Source organism: Ambystoma mexicanum, chromosome 13 (genome assembly GCF_040938575.1).
Source record: "Ambystoma mexicanum isolate Mex_15411 chromosome 13, UKY_AmexF1_1, whole genome shotgun sequence".
Lineage (NCBI taxonomy): Eukaryota > Metazoa > Chordata > Amphibia > Caudata > Ambystomatidae > Ambystoma > Ambystoma mexicanum.
Window position 1 is genome coordinate 596,425,241 of NC_090938.1, and position 22,591 is coordinate 596,447,831.

Here is a 22,591-nt window from a genome sequence, read left to right on the forward strand (position 1 = left end):
ATGTTCTACTGAGGTAAGGATCGAAACAAGGATGTGTTGAGCAGGAGCTAAAAGCAGTTTCCTGATATTGGCCATCATCCAGAAATCGGGAGCTACCGGAGAGCAAATACAAGCTAATACATAGCGAGTTGCAAATCTAACTTGTATGTGAGAGGCAAGCTATATGCTTTATCCATTATATGGCTAAAATGTCTAGTAGATATGCCCTAATGTTCCTTCAGAAATATTCCTAAACAGCTGGCTTTAAAGTCACATTGGTATTTTTTTAAAGCACAAATTGGCATGGGGTGGTGTTAAAAGTAGCTTGTGGTTGTTATTAAGCTAACCAGGCTCATCTTCTAGCCTACACACAGGCGTTGACTATCCTTGCAATTTTCAACTCTGTACACCAAAGAATCTGTCTTCTATTTTATCTCGGGCGTCTTTCATTCTTTTCTAAAGATTTCCTTTCCGTTATTTTTCTGAACGGTAAGAGTAATTTGGAAGTTTTTTTTTTTTTAACTATATGAATTTTCCATGCTAAATGTTTAATGGCAGTAGTTTGTGCTGCTGGGATCGGAATAAGATTAAATGTACTAGTAATGTTTTCCTTTGCTACTTTCGGCTCGTTGCTGCAGACGCCCAGTGTGCCATACGACCCTATGGGAGCCATTTCGAGTCCTCAAGATGGCTTTCAGAAATCCAACCAGAATGCAGGCATGATCCTGGGTGTTGTATGCACAGAGAGCTTAATTTTTCAGGAAGGACCCTCAAATGGTGCACACTGTTTTATTTTGGTACAGCGGTACTATTGTTGTTTTGGTTGTGTCTATGCTAGCTCGCATTCCATGAATTGTAATGCTGGTCCTCATCCCACATTAACCGAAGAGTCTTGGGAGGTATAACTTTCGGCCATGCCTGACTCACCTTTGATTGGAATCGCTGCCGGCTTACAAGTAATGTGGGGGCTGAGTAGAAGTTAATTCACTACTCGCCCCTTTACTCGTGCATGTCATAGTTCAACCTGTTGGTTTCTGTCCAAGTCATGCTTTTAGGTCACAGTATTTGTTTTGGTAATGGAGGTAGTAACCAATGTGTGCTATTCTTGGGACATTTCTTGTGTGGAACAAAGGTGACTGATGGTGTGTACTTGAATTTTAACATCCCCCTTCAGTGAGTTCCGTTGTTGGGGAAAGGTTGATATTCGTTTCACAGGCAGTGTTCCACAGTGTTTGGTCACAGAAGTTCAGGGATGGTTATGTGATGCCCAGTTAACTTTATGGGCAGTTTGGAATAGTTTGTCATATCTGATTATTGGTAATTTGATCTTGCTAGGTACGTCTAGTTGGTTATTGATATTGAAACTATTTTAGAGATGGATGGCAGAAAACAGTGCCCTCTGTACTTGTTAAAACGACACTGCAGATGTTCTATTGTATCTAGATTCATGCTCCTCATCTTGGAAGTATTAAAGTCGTGTTCTTGTGTTTATAACCGTAGTAAAAAGAAATAACATTTGCTCTAGCCTACAAGGAAACCTGAATAATCGTAGATGCTGCTTTCACATCTTTGAACGTCTCCCTCAAGAATACCACCCCCTCAGCATCAAAGGGATATGTAAGTGTATTCATCACCTGAAGGCTCCTGGATAAGCCAGCAAACTGCTCAATTATGTTGTGTCCCCAAATGCCTATTTCAGCTGGTTCTTCAACAAGAAGCTGCATTCATCTAAACACCGCCAAGTTCTGCTGTACATATGACGTGTATTGGAATTATGACCTATAGGGAGCCGAAAAATAATTGGCCTCTGTGGAGCTGAATAAGAAACCTGCAGATAGTCTAAGCAGCAGGAGGGTGATGAAGGAAGACGACCATGCAGTTGAATATGCAATGAAAAAAGAATGTGTTGGTGTGGGAGGCTATTTTGTTGAGATGGAATATTGACTTTTCTATTTCTCTGCAGGTTTTTTGCGCTGACCAATCTCCGAATAGTATTCATCGTTGCATTTGTACTAATACTCATTGTGTGCGCGGATCAATGGAAGAACAAAATCTGGCCTGAATTTAAGTGTAAGTGTTGTTGAGTGATTTGTTTAGTAAATTAGATTGAACATTGAACCTTTTATTTGTAGAAACTGTATTACTGTTGCAAACCTCTTTAGGACACAGTATATTTTGAAACTAGCATAGTTTGTCCATTGCTAGTTCCTCATTGTGATCTATCTGAGAGACTAAAGTGTGTTGTCATTCATCAGGCGGATGAAAAAAAAACATTCTTCCACAATGAGGGCAGCAAGTGGCACATATAAATATTTGTATGATAAGTAGTTTTACAATGTCACATTACTATGCACAAGTAAATCATTTGTTGGGTGCACACACCTTGCAAGTGCTTCTACGAAGCACAGAAATTGTGTCCAAACTCCACCATGTCCTTTCAGGTCTTTGTGCTGTGTAATATTTGTTTTTCATGAAAACAAATTACCTCTCTTCGCCACTTGCACTTTCATTTGTTTCACACACATTGAATTAATCCTAAACTAGTTCCAATATGTCAGTCATAGGCTTGGTGGTGGGACTGTGGTGAAGTGCTGCCACAGCTCCGTTATGAAGCCCCCAGAGGAAGTGTATGGAGAACAACCCCAAGCTTCTGAGCCCACCTCTATACTAGTGTGTTGGACCTGTCCTGCAATGCCAAAACCCTTAATGTTACCTGAGGATTTGAGTAAAGTTGCTGGGAGGAAGAATGGGCATATGCTATTCATCGACCCTCCACCCTGGGTTGTTGGTAAGTCTCTTAGTATAGACACACCATGTTGGTGCCGAGACACATGAGTGCTACTTGCAGAGAAGTACGCTGCCCCAGGACAAATGCTCTTGTGGGGTGGGGCGGGAGACCGAATGAGCATAAGAATACCACTTGGCAGGTTATTTTAGGTACAAGAGGCAGACAATCTCGCAGACTATTACAGGAATATCATCCACCAGCTGAATTAATCATTGTCTATTGCACCATGATCACAGCTGATACACAGACCATTCTACAATGAGGACCTGATCCTCCAAGGGTATCAAAGGAGGGGCAGTTCCAAGGAACAGCGTGGAAGGTAAGAGCTGGAGCACAATGTGGTTACAGGTTAGCAGGTGTGGCGAGGAGATGGGAGAGCAGATAGGAGGGCCAAGACTGTGACAATCTGGTGGTGGAGGATGAGTAACAGGAACACTGCCAAGGAAGGGGGCGGTGGAAGATTGGGTACACCACAGAGGACCGTAAATCTGAGGGGCAAGGGAAGGATGAGGAACAAGAACACCTCCAAAGAAGAGGGAGGTTGTAGTGTTGGCCATTAGGAGCCAGATCCTGAGGAATCCTGAAGAATATAATACATAGTGAAACGCATTAGGTTGTCAACCAAGAGCTTCAAGGCCCGTTTTTAGAATTTGCCTATTTCTTCCAACAAGGAGTTTGACAGTTTAAAAACCCAATGGGTGTTACCATCTGTGCAAATGAAGGGTACTAGCTGTGGGTAACTGGTAGGAGAGTCCAAGTGTACCAATGCTAAATCCTGATATCGTCTGTGGCCAGGAAAAATCCAATGAAAGCAAGAAAAGAATTGCGGGGGCACAATCAATCTCAAAGACTGAGTGTGACCCACCAAGGATGCAAACCTGGTCTAGGAAAGTGGGGAAGGCCTATGTTAGCTGTACATGCATAGCATCCATCCAGTTAAAGCCTAATCCTTATATATCAAGTTCTTCCAAAAAGTAAAGAGAAAAGAGGATTCTATATTTTTGTGTGGACTTATTAATTGATCTCTCACCTGTGAAGTCACAACATTCTAAAACTACATCCCATTCATGTTCCTCCATATTATACCCTTGAGCATGATGCACAGCAGAATAGATTGGAAAGAAATGTGTGAATGAGGTTATGCATTGTGATGAATCTGATGATGTCATCATCCCGTTCCCGGCGGTAGCCTCTCCCCATGTGGCCAGGGGACGGCAGTCGCTACCCGATCCTGGCCCTGTGGGCGGTTACGTGAGGAAGGACCACATGGGGAGGCGACCCTCAGAGGGGTGATTTATCAGGTAAGACATGGTAGCCCCCTTTTTCCCTTTTAGGGATGCTCCTTGTATTCCCCATGCCTTAATGGCCTAGTGTGGTGATTCCTTTCAATCATCCCCAAAACCTACCGGTAGCACTTTCCAAAACTCTACACAAAAAAAAAACAAGAACTGCCTACAACTCCCATACATCTAGAAATGCTGTAGTGGTTGTGAGCGTATGATAGGTGCCTGGACATTTAAATGCTTTACCCAGCATGAAGGAGAATGTTACCTCAGAAATGCGAGCACTCGTGGTATTGACCAAGTGACTGTGAGGACTTCAAGACGACCGTGGAGCCGGCAGGCTCGGAAGGAAGGCAGGACATGGAGGACTGCAGAGGCTGGTTCCCATGCGGCAAACTCGAGAGGAAAGGAAGAAGAAACTTCCTAGTGGCCACAGGAACCTGGAAGAAGCCTCACGGCCATCCGAACACAATGCGAGAGCCAGTGAGCCGCGAAGGATGTGGAAGTTGTTCAGTGAAGCCAAGGAGCCAGCAAAGTAGAGGCTGGACATCAGAGTGGTGCCTCCTGTCTACTGCAAGGGAACCGAAGGACGCCACAAGAAACCAGTAATTCCTAGAGTGAGAGAATGGGACGCTGGGGTGCTTTGGCAAAGCTGCCAAAGAAAGACACAAGTCTATGAAGCTAATGAGCAGGAATATGAAATTCAATATTACCCGAAAAGGGTTTACTGATGAATGTGAGAGAAAAGCAAGTTCACAATTTTATAAAGTAAATCTGATGAAAAGCCCTGGCAGGAGAGTAAACCAGGCCAAAAGCAAGTCTGCAAGGGTGGGGAGTAAATCCAATGAAAAGTGCTGGCAGGTAGTACGCTAGGCCAAAGTCAAGTTTGCAAGTATGCAAAACCAATAAAAAAAATTAAAAAAAAGTCCTGGCAGGGGACTACGCCTGGCAAAGTAAAGTCTGAAAACAAAGTGGCAAAGAATCTGGCAGTGGAGTACACCAGATATGCTACAAGGTTGGAACTTATATCCAAGTTGATTTTTGTATACAAGTATTTTCTTGAACAAAGAACCCTAAGCAAAAATTCATGCCCTTAGGAATTCGAAGTGTCTTGAAGAGAAACCTGGGGAAATGAGTTGTCCCCTGGAACTGTGACCTTTATCCATTGGGAACCTTTGTTGTTGGAGTTATACACTACTTTTTGAACTTGATCGTTTGGGAACTTGCCAAACTTGAGGCCAAATTACCCATCACATATTAGAGAAGTAGCAGGAGAAGAAACCAAGGCAGGAAGCAACAGCAGCCTGCAACTGTTGTAGTTAGGAGTTGGAAAAAGAAGCTCTGTACTCCTGAACACCAGAAGTTCCTTGCCGTTAACAGCGAGAGCGAGTAAGTGTTAACAGCAGAAGTGTGTAGTCTTTTTGTTAAGGGGAAAGAACATGGAGAACATTACTGGCAGCCTAGTTGAAATAAAATGGAATTTCCTGAAGTATTGCAAGCAACATATTCAAAGTCAGCACGTGAGACAATGTTTCCTCGATCCCTTGGAGGCTGACCGAAAGATGGCAATGCTTTGGCGTGGCAGTTCAACGGGGAAACGAAATTGCATGTTCCTTATTTTGTTTGTAGTAGAACATGTATATCTTGTAACACATTAAAGGCTGAAGCAGCAGTAGAAGTTGAATCTGAAGGCAGAACAAGTATTACGCAAGCCTATAGAGCAAACTCTATAAAGTGAAACCTTCTCTCTCAAGAACTATACACTATTGTTCTGAAGTTAATAAAGATATTGTTACCCCACATTCCTCTAAATTGAATGGGACAAGAACATCCAAAGCTGGAAGAGTGGCACAATAGCTTTGGGGGGTAACCATTAAATGTAGGGTGTATATGATGCTGGGGAAGAGAGATGGGTACTTGTTAACGTAAGTTTTTTTTTAATCTGCATGGCGAAGACTATATGAAAGAAGAGGTGGTCTAAAAGCTAATAGATTTTTTGGTAGCTGCAAGACGGGCAAAGAAGCTGCCCTCTCTTATGGTACAGAAAGAAGAGTGCATTGCCAGCTTGTAGAAGTCAAAGTCTTATGTTGCCTTTCTTTGAAGTTGCAGTTGTAGCAGCAACATTACTTAATTTCAGAAGTTGAAGTAGTAGTAGCAGCAGCAGCAGAAATGTGGCCTAATCTCAGAAGTTGCAGTAGCAATAATAATGCTGTGGTCGTCCATATTATTGTCAGAAGTATAAAAGCTGGAAGAAGTAAAAGCTAGAATTAACTGTGGGGCAAAGGAGTCTGTTCCTACAGTGCTATAATAAGAAGGATGTTGCTGAGAAGAGAGCAAACCTTAAAGCATACTGACAAACTGTACAAATAAGACGCTGCAGAAGTTAAAAGCAGAGAAGTTGTTGTGGAAGTGGCACACTTGTCTTCAACTTTGTCCCTCTTTCCTGGAAAAGAAGTCGTCCAGGAAACCCCATTGGTACTGTTATTTTCTTTGTGGAACTGTAAAAGGAGAATAATTTCACAAAGCTAAGAAGAGACTTTTGCCAGTGGATTTTATTTGTGTGGATTTTTGTTTTCTTTGTAACTTTTCAAGGTTTTCGTTAAGACTTTTTGTTACTTGGAAGAAATTGACTTTGACACATTCCTGGGGGAGCTGGATTTGCCCAGGATCACAAGAAGTCCTCCAAGACCCTTGGTGTTTGGTAACCTATGTTTCATGCTTATTTGCACGTTTGTTTAGTGTGAGGGTTAGTTTTGTGAATGCTAGGAGGCTTTCCCATAGATTCTAGACTAGGAAGGAATCCCCTGGTAGAGTAGGTTTAGTTAGGGTTTACTTTATAATTTTGTGCACAATAAAATGTTTAATTCTGAGAACTCCAAATCAAGTTGAGATCCTCACATTACTGACCCTTCACAGAGGGCTTTAGTTACATGGCACATAATGATACAGCCCTGTTTTTTAACCGCATGCTTGATATGTAAAGGAAAGTTGGATGGAGGAGTTAAGTGGCATCAAGTAAGGAATAAGAAAAGTAGCAACTTGAGGAATATGAGATGGTAGAGGTTCATCAGTGGAAGGGGTTGGATGAGCCAGTTTGAAAACAGGAGTAGTGTCATACTCAATGAGACATATGAAAGAGGATGTAGACTGGGAGGGGTAATGTGGAACAGATGGAGAGGAAGCAGTAGGAGATGGAAGACATGAACTCAGTTTGGGAATTTTGTTAGAAAAATAATTGGCAAGATCAGTTGAAGAGAGAATGGTGTAAAGCAGGGTATTGGGGAGGGGAAAAGAGTAGGCTATATAAAAATGAATAAAATAAAAATATAGGCATTTGAAAGATCTGATTTGGGGGTTACAATCATAAGCGTAGACATTTTGTTTTAAATCTACAAATCGACACACACAGGCTAAAACTCTGGATGAACACCCAAACTGCGTTATTCAACATCTCTAAAACCAAACATGGGCTTTGTCGTCTCACTCATAGGCACTGGACAGGGTAGTGTCCATGCAATATAGGGAATGCTTGTTTCTCTTGGATGAAGATGACATTGCCCCTGTAGCTCATGTGGAATGCCCTGTTAGGCCTGCTTTCCTGGGCTACAAAATCCCCACCCTGGCCTTGGCCGATGACTGACTTCATCAAGAACTCTGCTTCAAACTCTTCCCATTATGGAGCAGGTAGTGGGGGAAAAACCTGTTTGGCAAACCTCTTTAAAGCTTTAAGAAATCTGACAATGGTATAGCTAGATCACTATTGGTCATAAACACCCAATCTTTCAACGGAAGAACTAGTCCTGCTATACGAAAATGTCAAACCACAAACCTCACCAAGCTACAAACACCATTTGATGCAACATAGGTCCCATGGTAGAGGCAAAGGTTGTTGAGATTCATCCAGGCTAACATCCTGTCTACAACAGTGAGCACCTTCTGTCCTCTCATGCCTATCCAGTTGGAAGGAATACCTCTTTTGCACACCTATGCAAACAAAGTTTACAATGGATTGTGTCCTCCCACATACTCCTCATCTTTGATACTGAAGTCTGCTTGCTTCCGAAATTTGTTTAGTATCAGGCAGTGGTGAGTCGTGGTCCTCGGTCGGGACGTCAACATTGGTATAAGTGGCACCCGCGGCGACTGTTGCCTCCCAGTTCAGTTTTTCTGCATGCTAACGAGCATTGGACGGTTCTTTGCCTCTATGAAATGTAACTGTTTGTTTGAGAAATCGAGATGTCGACAACCAAGACTGGGTTCAAGCAGTGTTCTGATTGTGGGACAAAATGTCAGACCCACATCGACTCTGTTTGTGGTGCCTGAGAGCGGACCACAGAGTGGATGACTGCGTTTCCTGTCAATCAGTGACTGTAAAGGCCTTGCAAAACAGGAAGGGTAAACCCATGGCAGGTAGGCCCCCTTTAAAATCCCCTTCGGTTACCCCCTCAAAAAGGAGGCCTTCCGACGACTCAAGAGGTGTCTCCCCAATGGAAAAAGTGTGTAGAACATCAAAAGCGCTCGAGGTCTCGACACTAGTCCTCCTACTCTCATAAAAAGTCAGACACGACAGGTCGCTGTCGTCTTCTTCTTTTTCACCTGACAGAACAGTTACTTTCCCGAGTAAATTGGTGTCCCCTGCTTACTGGGAACATTTTAGGTTAAAAATGTTGGGGATATTTTGAAATGCTGCTCCTAGTGTCCCTCCGAAAAAGTATCCTAAACCCACTGTGTCTGAGAAGACCGGCAGGGTGTCTGTAGCCTCAGCTTCTTGCGTGCCAAAGAGCACAGGAGGAAGTCTCCTCGACATGTTTCGGAGGAGTCTTCCTTGAGACACAGGCAGAAGTCAGGTTCTTCTTTCTTGACGATCAATAGGGGTCAGACACCCAGGCCTTCGAAGCCCGTACCGAAGCATTCATTGAAACCAGCAAAGCCGTCAACTACGCTTCTTACTGCAACGTCTTCGACACAGTCCTCGCCTTGAAAGGTTTCTAAACCTCCTGCCGGGGCATCATAGACTTTTAAGCCTCTTCCAATGCCTGATTTTGTTTCTTTTTTCAGGTCTATGGGATCTATATTTGAGGAGGAGGAGGAGGAGGAGGAGGAGGAGGAGGACTTGGTTACGAGTATGGTACCCCCAATGTATCCGGGGAACTAGTCTCGGAGGAATCTAAGATGAGAAATCTTGTGGAAACATTAAAAGAGGCTACGAGTCTGGAAACCTCACCAGAAACTGAGTTTGCAAATCCACAAGTGTCGGGGTACTCTAACACTTCTTATATAGATCAGTGAAGAGCAAGCTGAGTATCTTGGATGGGCGAAACAGAACCTCCTGGACAGTGGACCACCCAAAGAAGCAGTACTGCTGTTTCACACTGCATAGAGGAACTGGATTAAGCCTGACTCCACGCCAGTAGTAAACACAAATTTGATGGAAAAATAAATAGCTGCATCTATCGACCCTCAGTTTTTATCCAGACACCGACTCCAGAAAGTCTAGCAGTACAGGCAGCATCATTTTATTTGAGGACTTCTGCATACCCTTCCATTCCACCAGATAAAGATGAAAAAAAAAAAATTCTCAAAGGGCACATAGAAGGACTCCACATGGGGCCAGAGGTAGAGGAGGACAAACTTCCCTCTCAGCCGCGTTGCCCTAAGATGCAACACCTTCAAAATCCCTTTGATTCCTTTGTACACAAGACTGTGGTGGGGGCAGTTTGTCTGATCATCTGGAGAGTTGGCAGGGCATAACCTCGGATGCTTGGGCACTGCAGGTAGTGGCCCACGGCTACTGCCTCCCATTTCTGGAAAAACCTTCAGATGCCCCCCCCACCCACTTGAGAGGCCACTCTATTTCAGATCCTGATCCGCTCCTCCAAAAGCCAATTCTTACCCTGTTGGAGAAAGTTGCAGTGGAGTTGGTACCTGCAGCGGAAAAGGGTTGGGGATGGCACTCTCCCCATTTCCAGAAGTGTGACCCATCTTGGACTTGACACTTGAACAGGTTCCTCAGGTAAAGGACACGTTCAAGCTGGTAGCTGTTTTGCAGATCCTTCAGGTGCTTCACCTCCAGGATTGGTTGGTGTAATTGAACCTTCACAGTGCTTACTTTCATGTGCCCATTCATCTTAAACACAAAGTTCCTGAGGTTCGCATATAGCGGTTCTCATTATCAATTTTAAGTTCTGCCATTCAGGCTCATCTCTGCTGAGGGTCTTCACCAAGTTTATGGCAGTAAGTCTAAGGTGGGAGGTGATTCACATCTACCCCTACCTGGAGGACTGGTTGATCAGAGCTTGTTCTCAGGAACAAGCGCAGAGTCACCTCAGTCGCAGTTGCCACTTCCTCCACGAGCTGGGCTTCTACCTTAACTTCAAGAAGTCCTACTTAACACCATTACAGAAGCTTCAATTTATTGGGGCATTCTAGGAAAAGCCTCACCACCCGAGTTAAGGGCTCAACATCTCTCGCAGATGGTCCAAACGTTTCAGTTCGCCCAACATCTTCCGGGCTTCGACTCCATAAGGTTGCTCGGCCTCATGGCATACTGCATTTTTCTGGTGCTAGAACACCATCTGAGAACGACATTCCTTCAGTGAGCTCTGATTCCAATGGTCTCAATTTTCTGGCAGAATGGTGGACCTGCTTCAGATCCCAAGCAAGGTCGTCCAGGATCGCCTGTGGTTGGCTTGCCGAGAGAATATGAGGAGAGCCTTTTTGGAAACCAGGGCTGGAGATGACCATTGTGACGGGTATCGCCCTTACAGAATGGGGAGCCCACATGAAAGACATTTCAATCGGCAGTCACTGGTCTCCGTCGGAGTCCAGACTTCATATTAACTTGTTAGAGCTGAGGGCAATCAGACTAGCGCTGATGCCCTTCTTGCCCTCTGTACAGGGTAACAATGTCCTTAGAATGACGGATAATATGGTGTCCATGCATTACCCCAACAAGAGGGGGTGTAGGGTCACTAACTGAGTGCAGAGAGGCAATGCAGCTCTGTTTCTGGACACTAAGCAAAGGAATCTCCCTACTGGAAGTTCATATAGCCGGAGAAGAAAACTCAGCGGTGGATACTTTGAGCAGGCAGAGCACAATATCCCACAAGTTTGAAAAAGTCCTTCTGGAGATCTTCGCCCTTTGGGAGACCCCTCAAATGGATCTGTTTGCAACTAGTGTCAACAGAAAGTGCAACCTCTGTTCGTATTGGGATGGGACGTTCCACTTCTGTACGCGTTTCTGCCAATCCCTGCCACCATTCCTCATGTCAGGAGGCTGTGGAAGTTTGGGAAAATCCATTTTTAATAGCTCCAGAGTTGGCCAGGAGAACATGGTACCCGGACCTTCTTTAGATTGCCATCTGCCCTCCAAAGAGGGGGCTTGCACTTGCAAGAGGGGGTCTCCTTCATCCAGACATCAGTACTCTGATTCGTCACGCCTTGTTTCTGAAAGGGTCAGTTACTGAAAATGTGATTTTTTTTTTTTTTTCCGGAAGATGTGATGGAGGTGTTGCTCGTGACCAGAAAGGCCAGCAACAAAATCCCTGTACTGCTGCCATTGCAACAAATTTTGCAGCTGGTTCAGGGTGCAGATTTTGATCCTTTAACCTGTAATACTTCTGCTGTATTGTCTTTTTTGTTTCATCTAGCCCATCTTGGGCTCCAAGTAGCCACAATAAAAGGATACCTGGCAGCACTTTCTATTTTCAAGTGTTCGTGGGATTAAGGCTCCTGTTACAAGATACGTATTGTTATCCAATTTTTTGAAGGGATTGGCAATTCTTTTTCCCCGGTCCCTTTTTATTGTACCGGTTTGGGATTTAAATGTGGTATCAAGACATCTGATGGGGACGCCCTTCGAACCTCTACCTTCTTGCCCTTTCAGAATGCTGACCCTCAAAACTGTCTTTTTTGAAGGCAAAAACATCTGCCCGCAGAGTGAGTGAGCTGTAGGCTTTTTCCGCCAAGCCACCTTTCACAACCTTCTTCGAAGACAAGGTGGTGTTGAGTGTGTCCATCATTTTTACTAAAGGTTTAATCTGAATTCCATCCATCACAGAAAATGGTATTATCTTCCTTCTATCCACCACATCACCCCCCTAAAGAGGAAGAGAGATTGCACCGATTAGACCCAAGAAGGGCTTTTAAGTATTTACATTTCAAAACTGGCAAAGGTCAGACAGGATGATCAACTGTTTATAGGCTAGTTGGGCCATAAATTGGGGTTGGCTGTTACAAAACAGACTATTTCATGATGGATAATATTGTGCATTTCAGAATGCTATTCTTTAGCCGGTAAGGAAATGCCTGAAGGACTAAGGGCATATTCCACTCGAGGAGTGGCTACTTCTTCGGCTCTTGAAAGGAGGGGTATCTGTGTAGGATATCTGCAAAGCAGATGCTTGGTCATCTTTACACACCTTCAGTAAACATTATTCGAGTGGATTGTGTCCTCTAACGTATTCCTCATCTTAGATAGATGTATTCCATCCAGCTTTGCTGCTCTTCGGAAGATGTATTCCATCCAGCTTTGCTGCTCTTCGGAATTTTTTTCGGCAGAGGGCGCCGTGCGTCGATGTCGTCGAGTCAATGGTCCCTCGAAGGCCTCCGTTGAGGGTGACGTCATCGGGTGTATAAGTAGCACGCGCGACGCCTGTTGGCATCAGTTCCGTTTTTCCGCAGTATACGTTGCTTCGGCGATTCGGCACGCCTCGAGTTCTGTGAAGAAATAGTAAACAAACAAATATGTCCTCGTCATCGCCGACCACAACACCGAGATTGGGTTTCAAAAAGTGCAAGTCGTGCGGTTCAAAAATGTCGATCACAGACCCGCACCGATAATGTTTGTGGTGCCTCGGACACGACATGGAGGCCTGTACAAAGTGTCAGGCGATGATGGGGAAATCCTTGCGAGAAAGGAGGGGTAAACTACAGGTAGGTTGCAAACCCGACCGTAAAGCCTCTACCGTCGACTCTAGGTCCCGTGAGGAGCAATCTCCTTGATGCGAAAGGCATCAGTCCAGGTCCCGAAGCGATTCCCATCGAAGAAACAACGCCACAGGTCCCCCTCCACCTCGTCCTCGGACGAGTCCCCAAAAAGGATGAAATGTCCCACGAAACATTCGTCCTCCGAAGAGTGGGAAGCATTCAGGGTCAAAATGATGGAGGTGTTTGAGAAAGCGAAGCCTCGGTCCGCGCCTTCTTCGGAAGCCGGCCGGGAGCGTCATCACTCCAACACTCGCGCGCCCTCGAGCCCCGGTGATTGAAAAGGGAAGGATAGAGAACCTTCCAGGACACCGAGCGAAAAGGATCGGTCGAGTCGACCGCTCAAGGTCACCGACGCCATCCGAGACCCAACGCACCTCTAAAGACAAATCTTCGAAGAGCGCCTCGACGCCCTCGAAGCAGGCTCCATCGTCCACTATTTCATCGACACCTTTGTCGACGTCGACCCCGAAGCAATAGGAACGAAAGGCTCCAGCCAAGCCAGGCCAGCCCAGCCAGAAAAAGGGAAAGACAGGGTTAAACGACCTGTAATACCCTCAGAGCCCTGTAATACACCTCTTCCTCCTCCTCTCCCAGAGAAGGTTTTCAAGCCTCTCCCTAGGAAGGAGTTTTTCAAGTCCCTGACCTCAATTCTTGAGGAACAGGAAAGATCTGATGAGGAGAATGTTCCTTTTGGGCTAGAATATGGCACCCCCAATGTCCCAGAATGCCTGATTTCATTGGCATTGACACATCTCCTGAAAATGACTTTGGCAGACCAGAACCAGGAGAGCATGCCAGTCAATCATACCGTCAGTTAATGACTAAGGTAGTAGGTTACTTAGGCTGGGCTAGACCATCAGCCCAATTCATCCAGGATGATTTGACAGATATATTGGACCATGGTTCCACCGAAGACCCAGTACTACACTTTCATGTAGCCCTGCAAAAATTGGGAAACTCTGGATTCTATTCCTCCAGTAAATAAATCCCTCACCTCAAAATACGCCCTGCCAGTAGCGACCCCGGCTATCTGTCCAAATATCCTACTCCCGAGAGTCTGGTCAGACAGGCAGCCACAGTTTCTAACAAACTTGCGTACCCTTCTATCCCTCCAGACAGGGACAATAAGCATGTGGATGGCTGGGCACGGAAGGTATTTTCAGCTGGGAGTATGACTTTAAAATCTGCCAACTCCACATGTGCCTTGGCAAAGTTTTCGTACACTCTGTGGGAGTGCATCGCAATGGCAGCGGAGCACATACCAGAAGGGGACGAAAGGGAAGGGTTTGTAGCCATCGTTAGAGATGGAAAGGAAGCCATGCAGGAATCCCTTCAATCTGGATTGGACACTGCAGATAGTGTAAGCAGGTCCATGGGCACTAGCATGGCAATGCGCAGATTTGCGTGGTTACGGAAGTCGGGTTTTGCACCGGACGTACAGAACCGCCTTCTGAACATGCCCTTTGATGGGTCTCACCTTTTTGGCAGCAAGACTGACTAGAGCCTTGAGAGGTTGCAGACCTCAAAACAGCTGCCAAATCTTTAGGGGCAGCTATTAGGTAACCTCAGCCCTTTCGTGCGCCAGGACAATCGTGTAGGGGATGATCCTATCGTTACTACTCCTCAAATGAAAGGCGAGAGGAATGTCCAATCAAAGGGGCCAGAGAAAGGCAACTTGTGGTGGACGGGCAAAACGTGCAAAGCCAGCTCCAGCTGCAGCCTCTTTACCATCAGCGGCTGCAACAACCGCCACAAAACCACTTTGAGGACTTGCATCACAAAACACCTGTAGGAGGCAGGCTGTCACAGCATCTGCAAGAATGGCGAGCCATTACTTCAGCTGTTTGGGCTCTAGAAATAATAGCCCAAGGTTACTGCCTTCCTTCCTTTTCTAACGCAACCTCAGAGCAATCCACCAGGGAGATGCCCTTTTGAAGTTCTCAGACCCGCTCCTACAGCAGGAAGTTCTAACCCTGCTGGAGAAAGGTTCTATAGAACTAGGACCTGCAGCGGAGAAGAACAAGGGATGGTACTCCCCGTATTTTTTGATCCCCAAAAAGGACAGAGGACTGAGACCCATCTTGGACTTTAGAAACTTGGAAGGACAAGTTCAAGATGGTTATCCTTTCTCGGATCCTTCAGGCCCTTCAACTTCAGGACTGGTTGGTGTCATTGGACCTCCAGGATGCTTATTTTCATGTGCCGATTCATCTCAAGCACAGAAAATACCAGAGGTTTGTAGTTGGCGACTCTCACTATCAGTTTCGAGTCCTGCCATTAGGATTGACCTCCGCCCCGAGGGTCTTCACCAAGTTAATGGTAGTGGTGGCAGCGCACCTCAGGAGTGGGAGGATTCACGTCTACCCCTACCTGGACGATTGGTTGATCAGGGCACATTCTGCCGAACAAGCACTGGATCATCTGAAAGTCACCTGCCACTTCCTCCACAGACTGGGCTTCTCCCTAAATTCAAAGAAGTCGCAAATGACACCTTCCCAACAGCTCCAGTACACAGGAGCTGTATTAGACACATCCTTGGGAAAGAGCTCGCCTCCCAAAGTAGAGGGCTCAAGACATTCTTCAGATGGTTTCCAAATTCCAAAATGCCCAAAATCTCCAGGCCTACGTCTTCTTAAGGTTGCTCGGCCTCATGGCATCCTGCATCTTCCTGGTGCTAGAGGCACTTTTGAGGATGAGATCCCTTCAATGGGTTCTAAAGACTCAGTGGTCCCAGTTCTCAGGTCAAATAACTGATCTTCTCCAGATGCCGAACAAGGTTCGACAAGATCTTCTATGGTGGACCTGTACAGAGAACATCCTAAAAGGAGAACTTTTTGGCAACCATGGCCAGAGATCACAGTAGTGACGGACGCCACGCTCATAGGGTGGGGAGCTCATGTCAACGATCTGACAATCAGCGGTCGTTGGTCTCCATCGGAGTCCAAACTACACATCAACCTTTTAGAGCTGAGAGCAATCAGACTAGCGCTGAAAGCTTTCCTGCCATCGATCAGGGGAAAAAATGTCCTGATAATGACGGACAACACAGTGGCCATGCATTATCTAAACAAAAGAGGAGGTGTAGGGTCACTACCTCTGCGAAGAGAGGCAATGCAGCTCTGGTATTGGGCAATTCAGGAAGGAATCTCTTTAACAGCAGTTAATCTAGCCGGGGAGGAGAATATGACGGCAGGTGCTCTGAGCAGGCAGAGCACGGTGTCCCACGAATGGGAACTGGCTCAGGAAGTCATTCAAGAGACCTTCACCCTTTGGGGAACCCCTATGGTAGACCTATTTGTGACCGGAATCAACCGGAGGTGCGCAAGGTATTGCTCAAGGGAATTTCCCCCGAGAGGAGCCCTGTGAGACGCGTTCGTGGTGGAGTGGAATTTCCCACTATTGTACGCGTTCCGTCCTATTCCCATCATTCCTCAGGTCATCAGGAGACTGAGACGGTTCGGGAACCACATGATCCTAATTGCCCCGGATTGGGCCAGGAGAATGTGGTACTCGGGCCTTCTAGACATGTCCATCTGTCCCCCAGTACGTCTTCCTCAGAGAGAGGACCTTCTCTCACAAATGGAGGGCCAGGTTCTCCATCCAGAGGTCAAAACTGTCAACCTTCATGCTTGGTATCTGAAAGGCTGAGATACAAGGATTGGGACCTTCCAGATGACGTCATGGAGGTGTTGCTTTCAGCAAGAAGGCCAGCAACAAAATCTCTATACCGTTGCCGTCGGAGGAACTTTTGCAACTGTTGCAGAGAAAAGAATGTCGATCCTTTTCTATGTTCTATTCCGGAAGTACTGTCCTTCCTCTTGTCCCTAGCGCATAGTGGTCTAAATGTTGGAACCATTAAAGGTTATCTTGCAGCGCTTTCCATCTTCAAGCGCTCGTCGGAAGAATGCTCCTTTTTCAAAATTCCTTTTTGGAAGTGCAATTCTTAAAGGGACTCACTAATGTGTTTCGTCCTTACCCCATTCCAAGTACCAATTTGGGATCTCAATCTGGTTCTAAAATTCTTAATGTGCGCTCCTTTTGAGCCTTTGAAAACTTGTCTATTAAGATTACTGACATGGAAACCTGCTTTCCTAGTTGCTTTAACATCTGCAAGAAGAGTGAGCGAATTGCAGGCACTGTCTTCTCGGCCACCCTATACTGTGTTCCATAAGGACAGAGTTGTGTTGAGAGTTAAACCCTAATTTTTACCTAAAGTAGTATCTGATTTTCATTTAAGTCAGAAAATTGTTTTACCCGCATTCTATCCTCCAACTCATCCTCCTACTAAGGAGGAGGAAAGATTACACAGGTTGGATCCAAAAAGAGCTTTAAGCTTTTACATCTCTAGGCTTTCCAAGCTTAGAGTGGACAACCAACTGTTTATCGGCTACACAGGAAGGAAATTGGGTCAATTGGTGACAAAACAGACAATATCACGCTGGATTGTGCTTTGCATTTCAGAATGCTACAGATTAGCACAAAAAGACCCACCTGAAGGTTAAAGGGCTTATTCCACCAGAGGCATCGCCTCTTCGACAGCCCTTCAAAGATGTGTTCCAATAAGGTCCATTTGTGAAGCAGCAACTTGGTCTTCACTGCACACCTTTTCAAAATCCTATAGTCTGGATGCTTCCCAGTCTAAGGAGCTGAATTTTGGTAAAGCAGTACTATATTCAGCCATCGAAGGGCATTGAAATATCTAAATCCTCCTCCAGAGAAATTATCCATACTTCTTTGGGAGACTATCTAAGATGAGGAATACGTTGGAGGGCACAATCCACTCTAAGAACAAGTTACTACCAACTAGTAATGTTCTTTCGATTGGATGTTATTCCTCATCGCCCTCCCAGCCTACCCCACTGTAGATTTTTCCAGGTTATTGCCAACTCGACTCTCGCAAAGCTGCTACCTGTCTGCCGGCACAATCTACACAGTACAAAATCAAAGGTGAAAAAGGAAAAACATAACTGAGGCCAACGGGCGGTGCGTGCTACTTATACACCCGATGACGTCACCCTCGACGGAGGCCTTTGAGGGACCATCGACTCGACGACATTGTTCTGACTTGAGAGTCGTGTAGACCGATGAGACCTCCGTCCCCAAGTGACGCACAGGGGAACTAATAGAAACCCGCTGTGCGACCTTTGAGGCCACAGGTGAGAGATGTCTTCCCAGATCCACGGAACCTCTGGAACACCGATGCTGCTATCAAAAAGGGAATGAGGTTAAGTACCTGGCAATTACAATACAATTAGATAAACAAGAGGATCTAAAGAGTCTTACCTATCTGGTGTTGGGGAAACCCAGGTAACCTAGTAGAGAGGTTCGAGACTCAGATGATGCGGCGGTCCCAGGAATAGTAGAACCGCAGGTGAGCGTGGATGTAGGATTAACCACCTGTAGGAGAGTGGGCTTGACTTGAATCCCAAGAAGGGAAATGGCGTAGAAGCTCAGCAAAGTATCAAGGGATGATCCAAAGACAAGTCGAGGTGAAGTCCAAAAATCCGGCAACAGGTAAACAGTTCCAAGCAAAGGTACAAAGGGGTGTCCGAAGGAGTCCGAGGTAGAGTTCCGTGATCAAAGTAACAAGGAGCAATTCGTAACGCCAAACAGGGTCTGAAGACAGCTGAGAAGCAATGAGCATTCTGTCTCTCAGACCTTTATACTGTGTGTCTCTGGGTCATGTGATGTCCACTAAGGTCACGTGAGGAACGCCACACTGGATCACGTGCCAACGTGAAGACGTAACGCCGCCCCTTCTGCTATACGTTCTCCAAGGCAATTGCCAATGCAGAAAGGGTTGCAGTCGAGCCCGTACACCAAAGCTGGTACGGTGTTTTCGGTCCTTTGGGTTCACCGAATCACTTGAGCCTCGAACCGTGGGAGGAGATGTTGGGGGAATGTGCGCAGTGTTCTGATGTGGAGTGGACTGGTGTGCAGAGGATCGCCTAACAGACATCGACCCACGGCGCCCTCTGCCGAAAAGAATTCCAAAGAGCAGCAAAGCTGGATGGAATACATCTATCTAAGATGAGGAATACGTTGGAGGGACATCCAATCGAAAGAACGTTACCAGTTGTTAAGTAACTTGTTCTACTCCTACGTCCTGTCCCCTTTCCTCCATACTTGTTGTCACAATCACACTAACTGGAAGGAAGAGAGTTCGACACTCTCCCCCGAACCACGGAAGCCGAATGAACTCGACCCTCCCACCGTGGTTGGCACAGGCGCCTGAGTTAGTAAACAGGTCGCCACGTGGCAGCCAATGGGGGGGGAAGAGGGGTTAGGGAGAGGTTGTGGATAGGGAGGGGAAATTAGGAACACCGGAAAGAGGATAAGGAAACTCCTAAAATGGATGGGACTGGGGAAACACAGGAAAAACCCTACTCTAACTCACATAGAATGAACAGAACAATCACCTGCACAATTAACATATACCTGATTCCTGAATAGCACACCTCAATACGTGTACTGTATCCTACTCTGAAATATCATTCCCATACAACACATAAGCAAGCAATATGACCACACATAAGGGAAAGCTTCCCAAAATGATTAGACAATACACATGGCCCTTCGGGCAGCGTTAGCAACATCCAACATAAATGCATTTCCTTTAGTTCCTGGCACTAGTGAAATGTCGTTGTCCATATGCAGTACTTCCTGCATTAACCCATACGAGATTGACAAAGTTCTTGAATTATACGAGTAACAAACACACTTTCGTTTCTCATACAGATTGAATTCAAAGTGATTAGGGCGTTACTTATCTCAGGTCTGGGGAGCCCGTGGGACTTCCCAGACAAATAATGAAACAGCGGTAAATCATTCCAAGCAGTTCAGGAAATATATTGCCCTCACGAGTATTTGAGTCTGGGAGCCCCGTGGGACTTCCCAGACGAAGAACAGCAAGCGTTGTCTCTGCCGGCTACTCAGCGCCCCTCCTGCTCCTACCGCACTGTGAACGCGTGAGATCAAGCGTTCCTCCTCTGCATCTTGTTTCGTTGCACACGGACACCTTCCTCCTGTTGCCGAACGCGGCAGCCTGACTCCTGCTCCCAATCAACAATAAGCCACACCTGCCCACTGCCGTTGCCTGCCTTTAAGCTGCCTTGATTCTTGATGCAGTACAGCTGGCAAGACGCGCACGGGCCAAACTACAAAATAACACAAAGGATGCTGGGAACTGAAGTTTCCTTATCCTTCCAGCACATAATGTCTCAATAGGCGTATTTTAGCACTCCACGCCTGTGCCAACCCTGATTCCTGACACTTGTGGGACATTCCATCCATCGGGACGGGACCGGAGCACTTTTAAAGCATCAACAAAACATTTTTGTCTGTCTTTTATTTTTACACGGGGACACCACACGTGAATGCAGCCCTGCCTTCCTGTGAGCTCCACCCGCGCATCGCCCTTCAGTCCTTTTCTCTGTGTGGTGGGGTCGAACGCACTTGCATCTTAGGAAATATTTTTTGTTCCCTTGTCCTTCATTTTCCTGCTTCGGTTCCACGTTCTTCTTGCTTCCGTCTCTGCCAGAGTGTCTGGGATTCGTGTCCTGTTCTTTGTGCGAACATCGTTTTTTCGAGCGTGGATCCCCACTCTCTCTGCCTGGAGTGCTTGGGGCCAGAACACCGGTGTGACTCGTGCTTTTATTGCGACTCCCTCTCCGTCCAGGCACTCCAGCGTCGGCTTGTCAGGTGGGAGGAGGTGTTCCAGCTGATTCCTCCTCCACATTTACAGCAGCTCATTGAAGAAAAAAAGGAACCGGCCGGTAAGTTGGTTCCTTTTTAGGGCACCCCGGCCAGGGGACCCCTTCCCAGGGTCTTCGGAGTCCGGGAGGGGCCCAAGTGGCTTTCCCTCAGGTGTCTCGAAAGGGATCTAAACAGCACTCTGGAGTTTCCTCTGAGGTTCCCTTCAAGGGGGCTGCCAGGACCTGGATCTTCATCCGAGGTTCCCCTTTTGGGGGGTTTAGGGGGAAAGTTAAGCCCTGTACATCTGGGGCTTTTTCCCCCTCTGGCTCATCTCCATGGACCAGGGAAAAATGTGAAGGGTGTATGGACAGGCTTGCTAATTTGTGGACTTCTCTGGGAGACTCACTCCTAAAAGGCCTAGTGAAGCCGACCTTTATCCTGTAGTGGTCAAAGTCCAGAAAACCTCTTGTCCACTTGCCTTTGACCTTACAGATCAAGAAGAGCCTTTTGACCCCTATTTACTGGAGGATGATCCCTTTTGAGGATCCCACTGATCAGACCCAGGATTAGGGGGATGACCCGCAGGTGGATAACCCGCCTTGGCTTTTCCCTACCCATACCCCAGACCCTGATACCAAATGTAGGGACCCCCCCTTTCCTCCCCCACCTCTGCGTCAGGCATCACCTGTAAATAATCAGATGGCGTTTAACGCCATTCTAAAAAGGCAAGCTATTCTGATGTCCAATGGAACCTGCTGCAGGAGGGCCTACAGGAGGTCTCTAAACCAGTGCGTTCTCGCCTGCTTACAATTGTATCAGAGGGTAAGCGGGTAAACCATAACATCCTCAATAACGCCTTAGATGCTGCTGAGACAGCTGGGAGGACATTAGCCTAGGGTACCCTTTTGAAACGCCACATCTGGTTGAAGAAATTGGGGTTCAAGCCAGAGACACAACCGTTGTTCATCAAAACAAACGGTGGAAGACTCTAACCTGTTTGGCAAGGCAGTTGATGAGGCGCTGGAGACGGCCAAGAAGGAACACGAGACTTTGAAAACTTTTAATTAAATTACTCAGACCCTTTCAACAGAGAGGGGGTAGTTCTCGCCGCTCCTTTCGTGGGCAGTCCTATTCTCGTTCCCCACACAACCAATATGGCTCGGGTAACAATTGGTCCTCAAGACAGGGGTCGGCCTCCTCAAACCTACATCCACCCAGAGGACAACGCTGTGGGAAAGGAAGGGGTTGCAATGCCACGCCCAGAGCCTCCCCGGCCTCCAGTCAGAAATGAATCTCAAATCCGGGTCCCCTCCCATGCCTCCCCGGTCGGGGAACGTATAACATCGTTCCGACACGCATGGGAGGGGATTACCACAGACCAGTGGGTGCTCAAGACCCTCACCCACGGTTATTGCATCAAGTTCAGCCAGCTTCCTCGATTCAGGCCTCCAAAGTTCAGGCGCCTAGCACCAGAACACCTGAAGATCCTGTTGCAAGAGGTTGAGATCCTGCAGGAAAAGGGCACAGTCGAAGTTGTCCCCGTCCTACAGGTAAACAAGGGTATTTATTCAGTGTACTTCCTTGTACCCAAAAAGGATCTCACCATGTGCCCTGTTCTAGATTTGCGCCCAGCGAACAAATTTGTCAAACCAAAAAAGTTTCCAATGGTAACGCTCCAGGAAGTAATTCCTCTACTGCTGCTGGGGATGACATAGCAACATTGGACATGAAAGATGCAAACTTTCATATTTCAATGTTGCTGGCACACAGGAAATGCCTACGGTTCATGATAGAGGACAGACAGTATCAGTTCAAGGTCCTTCCATTTGGCATTGCCTCAGCCCGAAGGTTATTTACA

At 46.5% G+C, this 22,591-nt stretch overlaps 1 protein-coding gene across 1 annotated transcript in view; it reads left to right on the top strand.

Moving 5' to 3' along the window:
- The window catches only part of RETREG3 (reticulophagy regulator family member 3), a 430,431-nt gene that overhangs the window by 93,997 nt on the left and 313,843 nt on the right, over positions 1-22,591 (top strand). The window contains exon 2 of the mRNA XM_069634424.1: positions 1,943-2,049. Within this exon, the coding sequence (XP_069490525.1) occupies positions 1,943-2,049 (107 nt within the window). The remainder of the gene's footprint in view (positions 1-1,942; positions 2,050-22,591) is intronic.